This window comes from Embiotoca jacksoni, unplaced genomic scaffold (genome assembly GCF_022577435.1).
Source record: "Embiotoca jacksoni isolate LCO1_2020_lvr unplaced genomic scaffold, fEmbJac1.0.p SCAF_22, whole genome shotgun sequence".
Taxonomy (NCBI): domain Eukaryota; kingdom Metazoa; phylum Chordata; class Actinopteri; family Embiotocidae; genus Embiotoca; species Embiotoca jacksoni.
Window position 1 is genome coordinate 8,013,361 of NW_027185363.1, and position 20,809 is coordinate 8,034,169.

Here is a 20,809-nt window from a genome sequence, read left to right on the forward strand (position 1 = left end):
CAATTTTAACGCTAAATGATTTCTCCACAAATTTTAATTAATTGATCTGCATAGGTCAGGTTATTCAGCAAAATTCTCTCCAGTTAGTGAAATTTAAAAATCCCCAAAATTAAAACGGAATAGGTGAGTTCAGCCTCCATTAAATCGCATCACAGATATTTACAATCATAAAAAGAGCTTGAAAGCAGGTAAATAACGATTTTATATTTTAAAATATATATATATATGTTTGAGAATAGCTCGCCTTTCTTTTACAACAGCAGCGTGCGTCTCCGGGGATTATCGGTTCCACTTTCGTCCAAACTGGGAGGATCAACTGGCTGCCTGCTCTGTGGCTGACTTCCAACACCTCGTGGGCATTTCTGACACGAATCAACCATCTGATCAGCCGAAATGAAATGAAATTATATCGACAAACCCTGTTTTAGATAAAGAATTTAAAAACTCTGCGTCATGTTTGACAGCCTCGTGGTTCAACGTCAGCTGTTAAATTTAAAATGACAGTGTGATTGGTTGTAGAAAATGATACGGACGTCTGGACTTAAATGCGTCATTTTTTTTTTTTTTTTGTACATATTGTGGTAAGATTTATGTCCAGCAGTAGCGTCTTCTGCTGCTTCTACTCTCTGCTACAGGCCTGTACCACAACCTCAAAGGTTGCTACACGATTCAATTTCTAAAACAAATAAATAAATAAATGAAATTACGCCCGAGGCGTTTTTTTTTATCTTGATTTATTTTTCTAACCATTTATATATATATTTTTCTTAATTGTCGTCTGCTGTCGATCATTTTTACAGAAAGCTGAGAAGCTGGGCTCCAACATAAAGCCTCTCACAGCCTCTTCATTTTATTGCGACAAAACACATCACAAAACATTAACACATTACTTCACGAATATTTCGATCCATAACGAGTTTTCAGGTGTGGGTGCGTGCGTGCGTGCGTGTGTGCGTGCGTGCGTGTGTGTGTGTGTGTGTGTCAGATAAGTAAATGCAGAAATGATTTAGAAAGATCATCCAATAATCATTCATCATTCGGTTAAAGTTACAAAATCAACAGAGTTTATGAGCACAGTCACCAACATTGTGCAGAAATACATGAAGTGCATCACAGTTGCTCCTCAGCAGGAACAAGGAAGTGTAAAAAGTTCACACCAAACTGTCCAAAACTTCCATTTCGTTGCATATTGATGGTCGTCATCTCTCTTTTTTTAAGGCATGTTGTTCGGATTCATTGAAACATTTTTGTTCACCTGACATAACTGTTTTTTCCTTCTAGTGCTCCACTTTCAGCTGTGGTGAAATATACATCAATGCAACAGAAACAAACTTTAAATGTGTGGAAATTCACATAAAAGTTAACACTGTTGGATTTTTACAATATTTTTTTTCTATAATATATTATTCTCATTCAAATCGACGGACTTATATTAAATAAGCTTAAATAAATAAATAAATACAATAATAATTTACATTCACCTCGTTACCACACTATTTACTCCAAATACGAATGCATTTAATTTTGACAGTTTGTTTTCCCCACAACTTCCTGTATTTATAGGACCAATTCAGATGACATCATCATCAGGTCTCCTAAACATGCTCGTCTCCAAACTGGTTTTCTTTTAAAAATGATTATTTTCCTGTAATTGTCATCAGTTCAATTAGATCTTGGACTAAGAGAGGGAATATATGTCGTTTTTAATACGATAATATAAGATTGCATTGGGCTGCCATGCATAGCTCAATTGACCTTTTATTGCTGACAGAATCTCTGAACTCCAATCGTGTCTCAGCAAACTTCCCTGATGTAGTGGAACTATTTAGTTTCTTCTTCCCGGATTATTTCATTTAGGTGATTTTATATCTCCACAAAAATGATGACTCTAGTGAACCTTATAAATAGCCAGAAAATCGAATGAATTGTGCACTATAGTGTATCTGCTTTATCTGAACCTTATATTACCAACATGTGCAGTACTGCCTTCAACAAACACATGTAAATAATGTACTGTAACTGCAAAGACTTTGCTGCATCTCCAACGAATTATTTTACATCTGAGCTGATTAGAAACAAATATGTGGCACCGAGCCATTGAATCTTAATTTACTTTCAACGGCTCAGAAGATCTGTCTTCATAGTGAGATCTTCTTCTTTTCTTTTCTTTTTTCTTTTTTTTGTTTTGTTTTACAAAGCAAGAACATTCATGTGGTGTCATTTTCTGTCTCGTGTCGACACAAATTTAGTGGAACGATAACCTGGAACAAGTGCATCCATCTCATCTAAACTGCTGGCTTTTTATCATCTTTAAAAAAAAGACTTAAAAACACAAAATTACTCTTTTAAATGGTGCATCAGCGTGTCTGAGTCCATTTCGTTCCACTCGCGACATCTGTGGGGGCAAATTGCATCGCTTCTGAAACGTGAACTTTGTCCAGCTGATTGATTAATTGTGGAAAGAGCCATTAACTTCCCCTTGTGCTTGGAAGGACTGGCTGCGGACGTGCAGATCATAGGGGAAACGGGCCTCTGGGGACACTCGGTACATGGTGTTGTGCGCAAGAGCCGTGCGCCCTGGCGCGCTGCAGTAGCGCATGCCATAGTGGCTGCTTTTCCCGTAGTCTGGCGGATCGTCGTGTTTTAGGGAGAAAATCCCGTTAAAGTTCATCGGCGGGCTCAGCTGGCCGTCGAAATGTGGGCTCCCGCTCTCCGGGGACGGGTTGTCGTAGTAGGGCTCGTACGCGCCGCTGTAGCTGTAGTGTCGGAACGGCTTGGCGCTGTTGTCCAAGCTGCTGCCACTGTGACCGGGGGGCGTGTTCAGGTCTGAGCCGGGGTACGAGTACATGGCATTGTAGGGCGATCTGCCAGGAAACATGACCTCCCCGTTTTGGTCTGTGAGGAAGTTTCTCGCGTTCAGCTGCAAACAGCCAGCCACCAAGTTGGTCGTGGGCTGAGATAATCCTTTGCACAAAGTCTGTACGAAGGCGAGGAGGTCCGGTCTTTTCCCTGCGCTCAGAGTCTCTGACAGGGCCCAGATGTAATTTTTAGCCAGTCTGAGCGTCTCAATCTTGGATAGTTTCTGAGTTTTGGAGTAGCACGGCACAACTTTGCGCAGGCTCTCCAGCGCATCGTTCAAGCCGTGCATCCGGCTGCGCTCTCGGGCGTTGGCTTCATGGCGCCGTACTTTGGACCTGTCCATCTGCTCCTTGCCGGCCTTCTTTTTCCGGGGGCCTCGCTTTTTAGGAAGGCCGTTCTCATCCTGGTCGTCCTCTCTCTCGTCCTCCTCTCTGTCGGAGATGTCGTCCTCGGCCTCCCTCATGTCTGAGTTGGACCTGTCTGGGTTGTGCTGTCGCTCCTGCTCCAGGCTCTCAGGTAAGCTTTCACGGGAATAACTTGCACCAAACCGCGGTTCACACATCATATGAGGTTCCTCGAATGGCAGTGTCAACATACTTCCTATGAAATCAAAGAGAAAACTATAAGGACAAAGTACAACACCGACGTCTTTTGAAGGTTGTCAGTTAATTACCTTGTGAATGAATCCTCCCAAGAGGAAGAGTAACAAATTGGCAAGCAGGGCCAGTGTCATAGCTTGCTACCTTTTCAAAGGCACTCAACTTCATTGTATTTGGACTTATTGTGAAAAACAATCACGTTTAAACCTTTTGTTACATCATTTTTGGCGATAAAACATGATAGACGTCATTTTTGGTTTTAGGTCTTAAAGTGCAAAAAAAAAAAAATTTTTTTTTTTTTTTTTTTTTTTAATAAAAATCTGTCTACACATTTTGACAATGTAGAAGAAGGAATACAAGCTTAACAATAGTCAACAAATGCATTAGTAAAATAATACCAACCTCTGGTCAGCGTGTACCTTGCATGTTCCCAAATATCCCCTCTGAATCTGCGCTGCAGCGTCTTCGCTTGCAAACCACTAGATTACTAGAAAGAGCTCCAACCTGCGCACCTTCTTTTCTCTATCTCGCTGGGATCTGCTCTTCCTTCCCCTCTCTCTCTCCTTCTCTCTCTCTTCCCCTTCCCTCGCTCTTTGAGAAATGACACTCATGCCAACAGCGGGTACCCATGCCATCTGCCGCTGACGTCTTGTGGCAGCCTAGACCACGTGTTCAGTGTCCCATGGGACCTCCATTCCGTACCGATCATCTGGCAGCTCCGGTAATGGGCACCGGGAGGCCCGCGTTTACCGTCAGAAACACAGACCGGAGAGGGATAACTACTAATACCTGCATCTCCTCGTGTAAGAAAGATAAATCCATGTCTTTTTGTCCGGAATAAAGGAGAGATGTGAGGGAGTTTGCAGGTATTCTCTATAGATAGATAGATGGATAGATAAACCCTAATAAATCTCAATCAATAAATCTCAGTCCCAATAACTCTGAATTGTATTAATTTACATCTTGTGCAAATACCTTACCCAAATGTCTAATTAATTAGACTAATTATAAATGCAGTACAGGCAAAAAGTTGCAAGAAAATAAATGGCTTGCATATTTGCGCCAGTTATACAGATTATATACTCTGTATATATAGACACTCTGTATGTATAGATTATATACTCTGCATATGATCTATATATAATCTGTTCATATTCTGTATTTGTCTTCCCTAATGTTCTGTTTGGGATCCAGCTTCAGCTTAAACGGCTCAAAGAAACACACCTAACAATTTTTTAAATTCTAAAGTGTAATGAATTTCACAAGTTTTATGAGAATTGCTCATAAACACACTTTAATGGATTTCAGAAAATGACACATTACTTCTGTTCGCTGCGTAATGTCGAAATAACAATAGATGCTCTACATCTGGGCTTCAGGTTGTAGTCAATATTTAATGTGCATTGCCTGTCCAAAATCCCAAACAACCGTCCATTTGGATTTCAGTTTTTAGGTGTTTAGGTTTGTTAAAAGTCAAACAGGGAGTTTGACCTCTTTTAGGTCTTAGTGACCCGAAACAACATCATAACACCATGCATTTCTTTGTCCGTGAAAGACTTCTGCAAACAGTTTGTGGCAAAGGGAAAGGTTAAATACTCTTCATATTTAACTGTCCTCTCAAGGAGAATGACTAAAAAATGTAATTATAGGAGGACATCATTTCTTAATTATAGGAGGACATGTTAGGTTTTAATAGAAACTGGTTGATTTTGCGATTCATGCAGTGGTTGGGTGAAAGTGAACCCAAAACAATGAAGAAGTAAAATCACTCTGAACTGAAGATGAAAGTTGATGGGATTTTTCGTGTGTTTTATAGAAGGAAGCCTGCTGCTCAACTGTCATGTTTGGAAAAGGACATTTACGAAGTACTGACTTCATGCCCAAACTTTTTGACATTTGCATGTTACAGCAACATATAGAACAGGAAGGCACATTTCTTAATGTACGTTTGTTGCAGAGGTTACATTAATTATTTTCATTTAAGAAGAAAAAAAATCTAACTTTCTACTTCACTGTAGCAACTTTTGTATACTGGTACAGATTCATGATAACAACAAAATAAAGCTGTAAAACGTTCAAGTCAAGGACAAAAGAAACACAAATCAGATCTCCCACTTACCTTAACTGGTATCTAGCCATGCATATAGTTTTGCTTTTGCTTTATTTTTTTTAGATGGTTAACTGTGAGATCTCTGCAGCTGATCTAATACAATGGAGATAATGTTGATAACACTATTTTTATTCATTTTGTAGACCATCAACTGATAGTTTGGTCAATAAAATGTCAGAGAATAGAGGAAAACAGCTCATCACTTTTTCTCAAATCTTTGTTGATGAGATCAAATGTCTTGTTTTGTCCAATAAAACGTTCAAATCCCAAAGACATGAAGTTTAGAGAGAAATATAAAACCAGTGAATCCTCACGTTGAAGGAGCTGCAACCATCTAAATTAAATTTTCACCCAATCGATACTTGATTAATCGATTAATCCTTGCAGCTCTATAAGAAATTCCAGTAGACACCTTCCATGCAGAGGATGGTGTGAGCATAACAGAGGGGCGTGCACAGTGTTGGTACCTCAGTACCATAGACATTAAGCACACCCAGTGGAAAAGGCCCAGTGGCACGCTGCCAAATCCACAGTGGGGCACAGCTGGCACTCGATATGGGTATATGCACTCCTCAGTTATGTGGAACACACACACAAGTGCACACGCAAGCGAATGCCTGTGAATGACCTTGTTGCAAGGAGAATCAATTAAAGCAACTTATCAATCTCTCTGTATTGGACATTACAAGACATCGATCAGCAGTATGGGAGCCGCAGCGAGCTCATTACACCTTCAGAGTTCAGAGCACGAGAGACCACACAGGTAGCAGTTTCTACACGGACAATGACAGCATGTCCACACAGTGGTGAACGTGCAAACACTTAACCTAATGTGCGTGAGACAGCGCACCAAGCATGTGTTCACACCAATACAGGCAAGTGTGCATGCGGACAAACGCATACTGTACACGGACACGTCCGAAATACACATATGGACTGAGGAAAATAATAAGAAAAAAAAAAATCGCTCACACACACACACACACACACACACACACACACACACACACACACACACACACACACACACACACACACACACACACACAGTCCCTTCATCACTGCCTTCCCCCCAAAAAATGCATCAGCTGGTCTGCTGATCGTTCTGGTCCAGCACACACACACACACACACACACACACACACACACACACACACACACACACACACACACACACACACACACACACACACACACACACAACACACACACACACCAGCATCTGAAGAGTCAAACTCCCCATCTCAGACTAATCAGTTGACTGCACTAATTGCAAATGCAAATATGCAAATTTATATTAATTAATTACTCCACTAATTAGTTCTCTTGTCTTTTCAGGTAATAAATCATGGTGTGGTTGAGAGAGAAGGAGAGAGAGAGACATGGCAGTGATCTTTTGTCTGCTAGAAATCCTCCTTTCGGGTCGGATTCTGATACTGTAATGTTTTAGGGACAGATTTTTATCAAACTGTCCTCTGCCAAGACTTCTCAACTTTTCCTCTCTTCTTCCACGACAGTTCTAACGGAGTCAATTGTTGCAGTTGTTATTGAACGTGTTATACTTCTAGCATTGTAATTTGAGAGGTATAACAAATAGCAGAGGTTAGTGAATCCGAGTGTCTCGCTGACAGTTCTTGCCTGTCAGCTCTTTTAATTATCACATTATCAGCTTTTATAGGCACGGCGCGCGGTGCAGAGCTGCAAATGAAGGCGCCGCACATCGCATGCTGAGTTGGAAGCATTTCTCAATTGATGTCAGCAGTTAGAGGGAATTTGTGTCAGGATGATGAGTGCAAGGTGAAGTGGTGGAGAAGATGATAATGGTGTGATAATACAACACGATCCTGTCCATAACACAAATCCAGAGTTACATCTTAGAGGTAACTCCTTAAGCCCAACCCCAAGAAGCAGCTACAAAGCGAAGTGTTTTTAATTCTGACACCGACTGTAATGAGCCCTGTAATGTAAATTTTCAGTTCCTCAATGAACTAACAACTCCCCCTGTTTATATTGCATCGCCTTACACAGAGCTGCATGTACAATTAACAAAATTCAAAACACTAAGTGGAAATGAGGATGTGTTTATGCAGCGCCACATACAAGTAAGTGCAAGTCATTTATTTTGAGTACTTGTTGATACGTAGATGAACACTTCCGTTGCTGTTGATAATTATCTCAAATTCTTGTTCTCACACCACAAACCAGTTGTTGGCAGATTTATTGTCATTTCAGTAATTCCCCCCCAAAAAAATGCTTCCACAAATGTTGCTCTCTTATAATACCTCAAGTGTATATAGTCTTTTTCCCCCTTTTGTGCTTCATTAAAAACATACAACTTTAAAATCTTATTTCAAAGAAGGCAGAACAAAATTGTCTTATAGTAATGAACTCCAAACAGATAACAACTTTGACATGCATGAACCACAAATTAGGTTTTATCAAATACATACATTTTGCATCCTGAAATCAGCATGTGGTCACGTTTTGGCAACAAATGTCTTTGGTTTAGTTCGAAGGAGCAAATTTCAGTTTAAAGTTAAAAAAAAAATAAAAATAAACACGTTTCATTGTCACTGAAATTTAAAAAAAAAAATGTAACTAAGACTTAATATCTTTCCCAAACTGTAGTGATTTCAGTGCCAAAGCATTAATGTGAAAAACTAAATCCTGCGATACTGTGACCATATATTGTAGAGAAAACGAACTGATTACTTTGTCAGTGAATGATTTGCAGATACATGCAGTGAGAACACTTTCCAGCTTGTGCAGATACGTTAGTTAAAAACATTTCTTCATAACATCAATAAATTCCATACAAATACAGGAGGCATTATGTTTGTCTCTGACTATATTTTCCGTTACTAGGATATAAATGTAGTTTCTAGAAGACAGTTGAAAAAACAAACTGAAAAAAACCCCAATATATACATATATATATATTTTATCACACACAGCATGAAAGGACATACATCCAAATTAAAAACACATTTTCAACTAAGGTAACCGTTTTTTACGGTTAACTTGAAGTGACCTTTTATCGATTTAAAAACATCTGTGTGTTGTTTGAGGTGGAACGTTTTTATGTCCTTTCTCACCTGTTTGGAGAACTGAAACCTTGAAAACATCAGAGAGTCAATTTTGGCCGTTTCTCTGCACAAATTTGTGGAAACTACAAAGATTGATAGGATTTATTGATTAATTATGGAGCAATCAGTCTTTGATTGGAAATAAGTGCTGTTCCAGGTGTATTAATTGATAAGCAATAGTCCAATAGTCCTTGTAACATATTAAACTTTCCAATAGAAAATCAAGCAGTTAAAATGGAGGTTTACCATGTACAACGTTCAACTGGACTAATAACGATCCAATAATATCGTAACCTCACAGTGACAGACACGAGTTCTTTTACTTTTGACATGCTCATTATGTTTTTGAGGTAACATTTTCATGTTTATTAATTATGTATTTTTATTGTGTGGTTTTGCTATTTTTGATTTTTTTTTTGTAAATGAAGTGAATAATTTTTCCACCAGTGGAAACATTTTTCTAATTCTGGCCATAAGCAGTGGGTAGAATTGAGGTCCATATTGTCAGCTGCCACAGTCGTGCTTCCCAAATGAGTCAAAAGGGAAAACCTGTTGTGAAACCCTCTTAGTGGTCAAGTTTCTTGCTGGTTTCAGCAGTGAGATCTGACACCACCCACCCTCCCACCGAAGGCTCACACGCAGTCCGGCGGATGTGCAGAGGAGGGCTTAGGATTGTGGGACTGATTACCAGAGGCCAGTTCCCGGACTGGTGTCCTCCAGCTGTGCTGTTCTACCCAATTAGAAAGTCCATATGCTGCCCCACTCAGCTGCTGAGTGGCCACACCTCCCACCCACACAGGTGGGGCATTGTGTGTTTCTGTATGTGTGTGTGTGTGTGTGTGTGTGTGTGTGTGTGTGTGTGTGTGTGTGTGTGTGTGTGTGTGTGTGTGTGTGTGTTTGTCTTTGTTGCTGTTCTCTATCAACACAAACACTCCCGTGAGCGGTAAAAGGGAAGTTTCTCCAGCGTTGTGTTTAGATCCATGTTTTACGGCAACATAATCGCCTCACAGATCTAATTTAACTTTGCGTGAGGGGTCCACCATTGCTCTACTTTCTTAATCTCATTTCTTCACATGCAAAGCAACTCCGACTGTCACTGCTCCTTTGATAACAAACACACAGGTATTGAGGTGGGTGGCATAGAAGTGGTAATAGTATTAAAATATGGGGATATGAATAATGGATATGTTTTTGAAAATGTATAATGTAAAGATGTTAGTCCCGTTTTCAGGCAGAGACGGGATGCAGACGTGAAATGTTGCTGGAGGCGTCCGTTTCTTTTTCAAAGCACAATCTGTTCACACGCGTTCAAAGTGGCAGCGACAATCTGTTGTGGTAGAATGCGACACTTCCATACGCAGAAAGTGATAAGATAAATAAAAATGTGTCAGATATCAAATTTAAGTAAGAGTCACATCTTTACTTTTGTATAAGTATTTTAATGAAATGGATGGTAAACTCTCTTTGCTGCACTGTAAAACAGAGGAGTTGTGTGACAGCAGTAGCCTAAAAGAACTAAACGGCATATGTCAAAAGAAAGAAACACAAGATTTCGCATTATTTCTCAGAGACTCTTAAAGCAGCCAGCAGGAGAGGCATTTTCACGTTTTACTCTGCGATGAAGAACCTAAAACCGGAGACAAAAAGCTCACGATATCAGCTTTTTAGCGTTTTTGACTTGCTTTTGATTCTCCTGAATTTTACACATTTTTCATAGCAGCTCAGGATTTTTTTTCTTTCAGTGCTGGATGGATTGACAGGGCTGTGATGTCGTTTTCTCACCTAATCGACACTCTTGGTGTTGATATGATTTCGTTCCCCCTCTTCCCATTCCTTCACTTTTTACTCATTAGCCTTTAACTGTCCGTAACCCAATCAGCTCCTCTGAGGTATCTTCCTTTTTTAATTTTTTTCTCTTTTTTTTCTTGTGATGTGCGTTACCTCCTTTCTTTTGTTCTGTAACGTTGAGTGAAGTTGAGTTCAGAGTTCCCTCATCAGCTGTCTGTCATCAGCTCCCTGTCGCCTCACTGTGTTTGAATCCGCTTCTCATTCTGGACGAAGCTTACGTAAAAGTATAGCATGAACAGTTTTTGGCTCGCAGCAGGATTTCTGTTGAAGTTTCATGTCATCGGCACGAACGTGTGCTTTTCTTGCCATAGTACTGTTGACACAGATGATGCCACTGCTGCCAGTGTCATCAGTCACACACAACAAGCTGCTTTTGCCTGGTAGCTTTTACTTATAACTTTGGAGGTTGAGAGGAGCCATTGCTTTGGTTGTGTAACTTTTCTTGAAGAAGATCTAATTCAATGATAAAAGAAACATTTTGGGAAATATGTTTATTCATTTTCAACCAAACAACAACAATAATTAGAGTCGTGGTTTTGCTTTTTAGTTCGTTGGGTTTCTTGTTTTACTTTGAAATCACTCTTGTGTTTGTGTGTTTCACTTCCTGCCTTTGTTTTTTCTTCTGCCAGTTCTTGCGCTCACCTGTGTCTCATTCGCCCAACAGCGCTTTGTGGATTTAGTTCTGCCTCTCCCCTTTTAAGTTGCCAGATTGTCTGTGTTCTTCACAATGAGCTCAGAACTTTCCAAATGTTTTGTTTCTAGTTAGTTTTCCTTGTGGATGACTTTTGCCTCTTCCTGGTTTTTGTTCGCTCATTGAGTTTTGGGTTCTTTGTTAGCCTGCAGTTTACACTAAAACTCCCTTTTGCTTGGAGTGCTTGCCTCAGTGTCTTGTGTTTGGGTCCACCTCCTTGTAACACTGTAAAATATAAGGATTGGATACCACGCTCGTGCCATAAATAACTGTTTTGACATGAATTATGAACCAGACAATCCAGTTCTATTAACGGATCTGCAAAGTTGAAAGCTTCTCAGACACTTAAATACTTCACAGTGGCTTCTACTCCTGTGAGACATGGTTTTACAACTCTGGAGAGTCCTTTCTCTCACATGACCTTTGTGTTGGTAACCCCACTGTGTCACTGGACTGGTTTCATTCAGATTATGGAGGTGGTAAAATCGGTCTATTGTCGCCTTATTAACATGTCTCACGTTTGTTTCATAGACCGAAATGTAAAAACATCAATTTGCGGTTTCACAGAGAGTGACATGCTGTGATTATTATTTGGTAAACAACAGCCTGGAGCAGTCACTTCTCAGAGTGCTTTCATTGTCACAAGTGCCTGGCAAACAGAGTGACTGTCGTTCGTCAAAATATACAACTCTACGGAACTCCTTTTAAAACCACGAATTGGCCTCCTTGCTTTTCCATTTTTGTACGAACTAAACAAATACAGTTTGACATGTCCATTTATGAGCTTTAGGGATGTTTTTTGGTGACTTTTCAAACTTTCGTCAAAACAAGACTACCTGTTTCCTTCTCTTCTGCTTAAAGTCTGAAAGTTTCATAGATCATTGAATTATCGGACAGACATGAAAGAGGTATTGGTCTTCTTATCATTGCAAACAAATGAATAAACATATCTCCAAACAATATTTTTAAGAAAACACAACAAGCAGGTACGATGTCCTTATATGTATGACCTTAAAAGTGACCATATATTTATGAAAACTCCACGTAATGCAGCAAAAAAGATGTTACTGCACAGTATGTCAGATTATATAAAATATAATATATAGCAGATGTTCATTTCATTTAGTCTACCTCCTGTGTCTAAAATAGAGTTAAAGTTGAATGTTTTCTGTGCAGAGCAGTGAAACTGATAATGAAAAAAAAAGAAAAAAGAATTCATAATGAATGAATTCACCCCTTAAAACAAACCCATCTGAAACGTCGCTGGAAATATCTCCACGTGACATCACGCCATCTGTGTTTAACCAGTTTTAGCAAGAACAAGCGACATGGTGTTGCAGTGTTAAATTGACTTGAGGTTGATTTGAAGGGGAAAATGTTGTAAGATGAATGGGAGCTCAAAATAGAGTCAACACGACAAAAGGAATGAAGTATTCGCTGATAAATGGCGGTTTGAAGTTTTAGGAGTTCTTTGTTTGCTGTTAGTTTCAATGGTGATCGTGTTACTCAGTGTATATCAGACGATAATGTCAACATTGTGTTTACGACTTGCTTTTGCTGCTATTCTAATGAAGCGCCTTGCAGTAAGCGTTGGGATGCTGGTATTTTTCTAATCTATCACTGTGGAGTCGCTCACAGCAGATCTTTGTCTGGAGACATCTGGGCATTGGAGACAATGCCCTCTGCGACATGTATCATCTGCTGCGTGTCACGATGCTGCCGCCATGATGAGGGTCTGCCCTGCCCCTTGTGCCCACCTGAGGGGGTTACAGTTGGCAGGCACCACTCCTCACCTGACAGGCTTCCAGGAAAGAAACCACTTGGCTGCCAGCAGAAATAGCTTTCTCCTATTTGGGGGTCGACCCCTAGTGAAGATTAGGGAAGCTTGGCTCTTTAAGAGTTGGGCCAATTCCCAGACATACTAGCAAGCTCGTGCCACAGGGCCCTTTGATTCTGGGCTCTCGATCAGTCACTCTAACTGCAGCTCTGTGCTCTTTCCAGTGGACAGACAGGGTTTAATTTTTATTAAACGGCTTGATATGCGGTGTCTGTACTTTACATGCTGCATGATGTGGCTGTGTGTAGTTAAGTGGCGAGAGCATGCTGTCAGTTCTGGTTAGGTTAGAGGATGGTTTTGTAAAAGGCAAGTCGTGCTGCCTTCAGTGCGACTCAATCACATTTTTTATTCAGAACAGGCACAAGTGGCTTCACCAACTCGTTGATGAACAGATTAACAATTGGCAACAATTTCACTAAAAATGTCAAACGTCCCCTCGATTGCAGCTTCTCAAATTTGAGGATCTGCTGCCTTTTCTTTTGTATATGATACGTAAACTGAACATCTTTGGGTTTTGGACGGCTGGTTTTACAACACAAGCTACTTGCAGATGTCCCTTTGGGAACTGGCAAATTGTTATGAACATTTGTCTCTGTTTTCTGACATTTTATAAACTACTTGATTAATTATTTAACTCCAAAAAGTATCAGCAAATGAATCAACTAAGAAAATATTTTTTTTCTCGGCTGCATACCTCTTTTACTTAGTGTTTCTCATCCCCGCGGTAGGTGAGTTTTTGTTTGGGTATCGATGGGTGTATGTGCCTCCACATTTGCATGCGTGCATATATTATACATATGTAATGTGCAGTTGAGCGCATCCTTCCCGCAGGTGTGGCTGTTTTCCTTTTGATGAAGGAAAAGCAAACTGATTAGCAGGCCCAGGTAACATCAGAGCAGCAGTTCCCGCCAGTGGCTGTGTGATTAAATCACACAGAGCGAGTCTCAGGGAGCTGGGTAATGAAGGGACAGGCTGGTGGATGCCTTCACCCCCCCCCCCCCCCCCCCACTTCCTCCTACTCTTTCTCCATCAAGCAGTACTGGAGCTCAGCCCGAGCCCAGGACAGGAGGTGGGGTGGAGCACAAATACCAACACACACTCACACACATGTGAGCACTTTGGTTAATGTGTGTTGATTTGAAATGCACTCTTCTTCACTTCACTTAACATGTATGTGGACATGTTCATGTGGGTGTAGTCGAAGACCTAAACATACGTGTCCGTCTCTTAGGCTCAAAAGTCACGAGCATGACTCCACAGTGCGCACACGCAAAGCAAGAGTAGGATTTATGTATCTGTAAATCAGCTTTTTCATGACAAAATGATGAAGCAATCACCACAGGATGCATACTCTATGCAACCACCCTTGACTGGAGTTAATACAGCAAAGAAACTCATTTGCACATTTTACTTCCAAGCAGATTTAATAGAGTAATGACGAAAAACAGCAGCTCTGTAAATCAACAGTGAGCACAAACAAACAAACACAAAAAAATCCCACAAATCTTTCTTTGCAGTCCCACCAAATTCCTCAATCAAGCCAAAAATAAGCATTAAAAGCTCCTTAAAATACTGTTGATGGCTTTTGGTTACAGGCAGTCCCCATTCTCATCCCTGGCAATGGTCTTTTATGGCCAGGGACCTAATACAAGATTTCTGTTCTAGTGCAAACACAGTGGCCATGGGCACCAAGGAACAGCTGCCGTATAATTGAATTAACATTCGCCTTCTGCTCCGGCACTCAGCGCTGTGCTGAGAACTCATACACATCCCTCCATGAGCTCCATCAACCTGCTCCATGAATATGCATGCTACTGGTGATAAATATGCATTCTGTGTCTAATGTTTGTGGAGTTTCCTATATGGCAGATAAAGAGCTATACACTGACTATCTTGGGTGAGTGACACGATATACATCAAGTCCGTTGATTATTTTTAGTGCCACAGGCCCTCTGAGGTTGAGAGCTGAGCTGTTTGTAGAGTCTGTGTAAATTAAGGTCTGACAGAGACATCTAGTGGATCATTTATTACCATGCCAGTCATGTTTTTTTTTTTTTTTTTTGCAGTTAAAGCGAATGACATATTGTAATCTTTTACCGATTGCAAATAGTCTTTTGGAAAAATCATCTTTCTTCTACTATGATCATTTTTATGTAAATCTGAAAACAAATATTTGCCTTTCACTGATCTAATACACAAGTCTGAAGTCAACCGTCAAACCAATGCTGGATTTGTTTATAACGGTTAAAAAGAGTCATAGAAAGGTCGATTCACACAAATGTACATTTCAAAGGTTGTTTAATCAGGCTTGAATATTTTTATATTGATAGCTATTACTAAGATTAAAAATGGTCGATGAGTTAAAGAATCTTTTATACCACTTTCAGACTTTTTAAAAAAAATTATTATTCATATTTATGTTCATCTCTTCAAGGCATGTGTGGTAATTTGACACATAGAATCTTATCGTAAAGAAAGACTCTAGGACAAAGATTAGGGAAAGGAATGTACCAAACAAAATCTATCTACAGCTAGTCCATAACAATATTGTAAAAGAGCATTGAGTGAGTGTATCAGTCATCTGCAATGTAGGTTGTGCATTAAGGTGGGACTGACTGTTGAAAGTAAAGACAATAACAGCGTCGAGGTCCTAATGTCATGGTGACAAAACCAAATGGATGTCTGCCTGGGGAGGGAAGTGGAAGAAAGTGAGCAACTGAGGTGGGTTCACAAACTGTCTGAATGATTTATTTTTTTTAGGGAGTTCACGCAAAAACAAATATAATTTATTGAAACAAAATCGTATAAAAACATCAATGGATTGCAAGCGGAGGGTGTCACACTTGCTTCAGAGTTGTTGGAAGTAGATAGAAGCAATGGACAGAGTGAGCTGAATCACCTGTTAACTACCTCAAGACCATGTTGACGTGGCTGGAGGAGTTAGCAGATACGTGCCCACCCACAGTTTTGTTTAACTTCATTTTTGTTGTTTATGTTCATATTCTAATGAATATGTTCATGTTCATATTTTGATTTCAGTAAGTTGTTAAAAGTGGATCTCAAGCTCTTAACTTTTCAGCCCTGCGTGGAAATGACATTTAAGGTCAGAAAAACAAGTCAAAGGTCTCTGGGGACAAAACAGGCACAGCAGCACGAGGAAAATAGTGATGCTAATGCAAATTTCAGATTTCTGTTTCAGACCAGCATCAACAACTGACAGCAGCACCTTCAGCACCCATGATGTTAGACGAGTACCTCGGAGAACTGTTTGGCAGCGAGAGAGCATGAAGCTATAGTTTATCAAACTACAGGAGAGGAGGAATTTATATGGCACATTTAATACTCAACTGCAATGCAAGAGGCAATACTGTCTTTCAAAGGTTGTAGCAGCTGAGTTCACTGGTATCATGTCAAACAAGATGACCAAAGTATCTATTGGTACCACCCAGGTCTTGCTTGTTGGGAAGGGGGCTAAATACCCTGACACACACTGCTGAGCTGCTTCTCAAATTAATCCTCAGGTGCCCGCATATTATCCTACTTAAATGTGGCATATATCCAAAATCCTCTATCCTGAAGCTGACTTTGAAGTTATTTGTGTGAAAAAAAGAGGGGCTCATGTTGGCCCAAAAATATTGTTTTGAAATGACAAAAACCACATTGATATTAGAGGTCATATTCATTAAACTAAATCAGGTATAATGTTTATTCTTTCATTTTTGTATACAATGCATTTTGGTACTTCAGCAGTCCGAATTAGACAAGTTAGTCTTTTTAGTATAAAAATTAAAAAAAGGAAAACTGAAAAAGGAAGATTTTAGACTATAAAGACAATAACCATGAAACATATACACTTGATTTCTTTTGTCAAACTATCGATGTCTCATATTAACTTCGGATTAACTGAAAAAAATATTTTTTTGCACAGCAGGAAGTCTGGTTTTTGTTTCTAATCACATACATTGAGATCAAGTTAGGAAGTTGCCTCTTCATGACCAGTAGGACCAGCAGATAATAACGTCAATAAAAAGTGGGTTAGTATTTAGTGGGCACGGGACTGTTGTTTTAATAAACTTGAAAAAATATGAACTATTTGCTGACAATAACTACAGCCTTATATCTCACACTTCCCAAAATACAACTCACTTGTAGTATTTTGTGAAAACGGCCTTAGCTCCACACCCTTACTGTGTTACACAGTATAACCATTTTATTTTGCAGCTCAGAATAACTGTGGTCATTTTTTCGGACTTGACAAAAGTTACCCCAGAGCCAAAGAGAATCTTTATGTGTAAAATCAGTGGAGTGTCCCTTTAAATATGATAATAGTAGAAATAAAGACAGGCACACATGATCTGAGCCCTTTGAGTCCAGATTTATTGATACGGCTGTGCAGTGACAGAGCATGGTGGCACACACGGCCGCCTGGCCGGCACGAGACAGTGACACACACATGCATGCACATACATACATACATACGCACATACACTCAGTCTCACTCTCACTTTCAGTCATTCTGTCCATTCAGGGATGAAGTGGAGGGTAAAATAAGGCGGTTTACTACTGGTTTGTCCACCTCGTTGTTTGTTGAAATGTATTGGCCACTATGTTGTAATTTGTCTGCTGTTGATTTTCATAAGCAAACATAATGGTGGTATCAGCCTGATAAGATTTATGGAACACAATAATTGGATTTAAGATGTTCACTCAGCTTTAGTCAGTCCACTACAGCTCTCGCTCTCTCTCTCTCTTTCTCACGCTCATCATCAGAGCAGGTCACAGTGAGGAGATCAGAAATGCACATTAAGTATTTTGTGGCAGTTTCTCTCTCTCTCTCTCTCACACACACACACACACACACACACACACACACACACACACACACACACACACACACACACGATTAACATCTGTCTAACCTCAGTCACTAGTACAGGTTGAGATCAGTCATTCAAGAGTGATTCCATCTAAACAAGGAAAGATAGCACGAAACAAACAACAAATAATGTGTTTCATCGTAACCATTACAAAACTCCATGTTTAGAAGTCTTTACATGTCATAAATACAGCTAAGTTTCTTATTATGGTCGGTATAAATTCCTGTTAAATATTCATACAGTAGGCTATCACAGTAGCAAGTGGAAGGTAGAGCAAACTACAAGACTGTACATGTGTTGGTCCCTTGATACAGACAATATAATCTGCTTTACCAAGTGTCAGGCAACCTATTTTGAGGATACAGTAAGTTTTGTTTAATTCAAATTTTCCTAAATTGTTGCACTTTAAATTTACAATTTTTCTGACTTCAGAGCTGGTGGAATAAAACATGTCAAATGGACTGGCAGAGGAGAGACAACGTGAAAAAGAAAAATGTCCGTACATCATGTTGAAGACATGCTTTTGGACAATTCGTCCTCTTGGGTCAAAAAAGGAACAAACAGTACAATTAAACAAAACAAAAACACGTGCACTTTACAGCACAAAACAGCTAGAAAATAGACTTTTCTAAAAGAAAAAGAGCAAAATATACCAATATGACTACTATACTTCTGCAACATCAAACAGCTGTCTTGACAAACAGACTTTCCAACAGTGACTCTTTACTGTGCAATGTTGTTGGAAGATATGAATTGGTTTGTTTGACTGTACCTGGATCAGCACAGATTCAAATGACATCACAGAATTGTTTTTTTTCTACAGCTGGAAAGTGTGAAATGGAAAATACAGATAGAGGCACACATTCAGCCAACTGGCTCGCTGACCACTGACTGTAGTTTTTAGGTAGAAAGTAGCATGTGGTTACGTTGCGTGAAAAACTAGGGTACTATTGTTCCTGGTAAAATTAAATAATGGGGAGCAGATGTTAAAACAAGGAGGATAACAAACTAATTTATAATTCCTAGAATTTGAGTATGAATTTCCATGAATTTGAGTTACCCTTTTAAAATATAGAATTTTTATACTAAAAGAAGACAAGGAAAACTAAATCAAAGTGCACAGTTTTAGGAAAAACATATCCATCCTAATGTAAATCCTGCCAAAATGCATCTTTTCTTTGCTTCCAATTACACATATTAAGTATACAGTAAAAGCTGAACCAGCATCGCAGGAGTTCAATATGTTACATATGCACGTAAGCAATATTTGCATCGTCTACACAGGACATTATAAGCCTTAAAAAACTGGCAAACAATCAAGTAGCAGATACAGTTTGGACTCGTAGCCTCAAATGCATCACGGAAGCATGATGGTTTCGGCTGGCTAACAGGTGTACGAGCACACTGTAAACACGTCGATTAAACATTACACCAACAACCTAAGGAGGTGAAGCTGGTGTAACGTAACTGCACTGCAGACGAAAAGAAAAAAACATACAAGATTTGTCTCTAATTCAGCGACAATGTTGACTCTTTGCTACAGCTTGAATAACACATAAAAAGGCATCGAGAAGAAGACATATGGCGTGAGGATATTAGACACATCTAGTGCATGATTCATATGGGACGCAAAATGCAAAACAAGTCATTTTACAAAAAGGTAAACAAAGAGAGACTTTATGTATTACAAAAAAAATAAACTTGAATGCATTTGCGTGCGTGATATGTCAGAAATGCAAAAGCTGCATTCTAATTTTTGGATGTTTTTCACGACAATTATTTTACAATATATCTAAAAAAAAATATCCCTTGGTAGATTATGGATAGATTTCTACTCCTTTTCAGGTCCTTACATATACAAACTTTTAATATATACAGAAAAGACGACAAACACACACAAAAAGAACTCGACATGTTCCTGGCTGCAAGGAAAATAAACGCATCAGAACTGCACAATGTCTGAGGAAAGCACAAAGAAAGTAAACATGTTCTGGGGGAAAAAAATTTGCCACAACTGTTGGTAAAGATGTGTTTTTGTGGTAGCTTCAGCAAGAGGCTCTCAACAGGAGATCCCAAAGCACAGGGAAAATGTTTTCTATGTAAGAGTGGGTTTGTCTGAGGAGTGCTTGCTAGTAATACCGTAGTGCTGCAAAATTTAACCCCAGTTTACTGTACACATACCCATATATTGTAGTTGTAGCAGTCGTAAAAGTCCCTCTAATGTGCATCTATTGTGCATTTCACACTGATCTGCAGTTATGTAATCATTTGCAAGGACCGAACTCAATAACTGTAACACAAGACCTTATGTCTTTTAATAAGTCTAATAAAAAGATGCCGTGAAAGTGGGACTCGTACAATGGCTACATGTCTACGGTTGTGTTGAACATACAACTTAGGGCGAAGTACAAGAGTGACAAACAAACAAAAAAAAAACAATAGCAGTCTGTCAAAGGTTCCTCCTGACTGCTGTCATTTTAAGGTCATAAAATTTTCTTCATCGTCTTTATCATTAAGCAGGAAGGGATGAATAATGCACACGGCTCTGCATACAAGAACCTGGCAGGATAAACATGGTAAAAGTAAAAACAGCTGATTCAAAAGAAACACAAGAGGAAGCAAATGTGTCAGTTTCTCGGTCTCCTGTAGAGGGCAACACAGTCCAACTAATGGCCTTCCCGCTAAGTCTGAGTTCTCCCACATGGGGTTTTAAAAGCAGGATCAGGTCGAAAGAAGAGCAGTAACAGTTGCAGCATTGAGGCCATGATGCCCCCCTCCCACCAGCTCGCTCACTCCATCACGACCTCTGCTTTGGAGGAAAAGGAAAAGGATTATTATCAATTTAGGGGATTTATGTTTCAACAAAGTGATCAGCTATTACCGGGAAATCCGCCTGCAGGCC

The 20,809-nt window shown here is 39.6% G+C and overlaps 2 protein-coding genes across 8 annotated transcripts in view; both read right to left on the reverse strand.

Moving 5' to 3' along the window:
- Positions 1-1,041: 1,041 nt before the first annotated feature.
- Positions 1,042-4,021, reverse strand: neurod6b (neuronal differentiation 6b). Of its 2 annotated transcripts, none has more exons than XM_069157707.1 (2): positions 3,878-4,021; positions 1,042-3,459 (listed from the first exon to the last, which is right to left on the reverse strand). In XM_069157707.1, the coding sequence occupies exons 1-2, from the start codon at positions 3,882-3,884 to the stop codon at positions 2,450-2,452; spliced, it is 1,017 nt and encodes a 338-aa protein (XP_069013808.1). In that variant the 5' UTR covers positions 3,885-4,021; the 3' UTR covers positions 1,042-2,449. The 2 variants fall into 2 exon arrangements, with proteins under 2 accessions (XP_069013808.1, XP_069013809.1); XM_069157708.1 differs by having other exon boundaries at positions 3,861-4,020.
- Positions 4,022-17,386: 13,365 nt separating this feature from the next.
- The window catches only part of pde1cb (phosphodiesterase 1C, calmodulin-dependent b), a 100,846-nt gene continuing 97,423 nt past the window's right edge, over positions 17,387-20,809 (reverse strand). For 4 of the 6 annotated variants that reach the window (XM_069157740.1, XM_069157738.1, XM_069157742.1 and 1 more), the window contains one exon: positions 17,387-20,716. In XM_069157740.1, the coding sequence (XP_069013841.1) occupies positions 20,697-20,716 (20 nt within the window). In that variant the 3' untranslated portion in view covers positions 17,387-20,696. The remainder of the gene's footprint in view (positions 20,717-20,809) is intronic. The other 2 variants (XM_069157741.1, XM_069157739.1) reach the window with 1 other exon arrangement.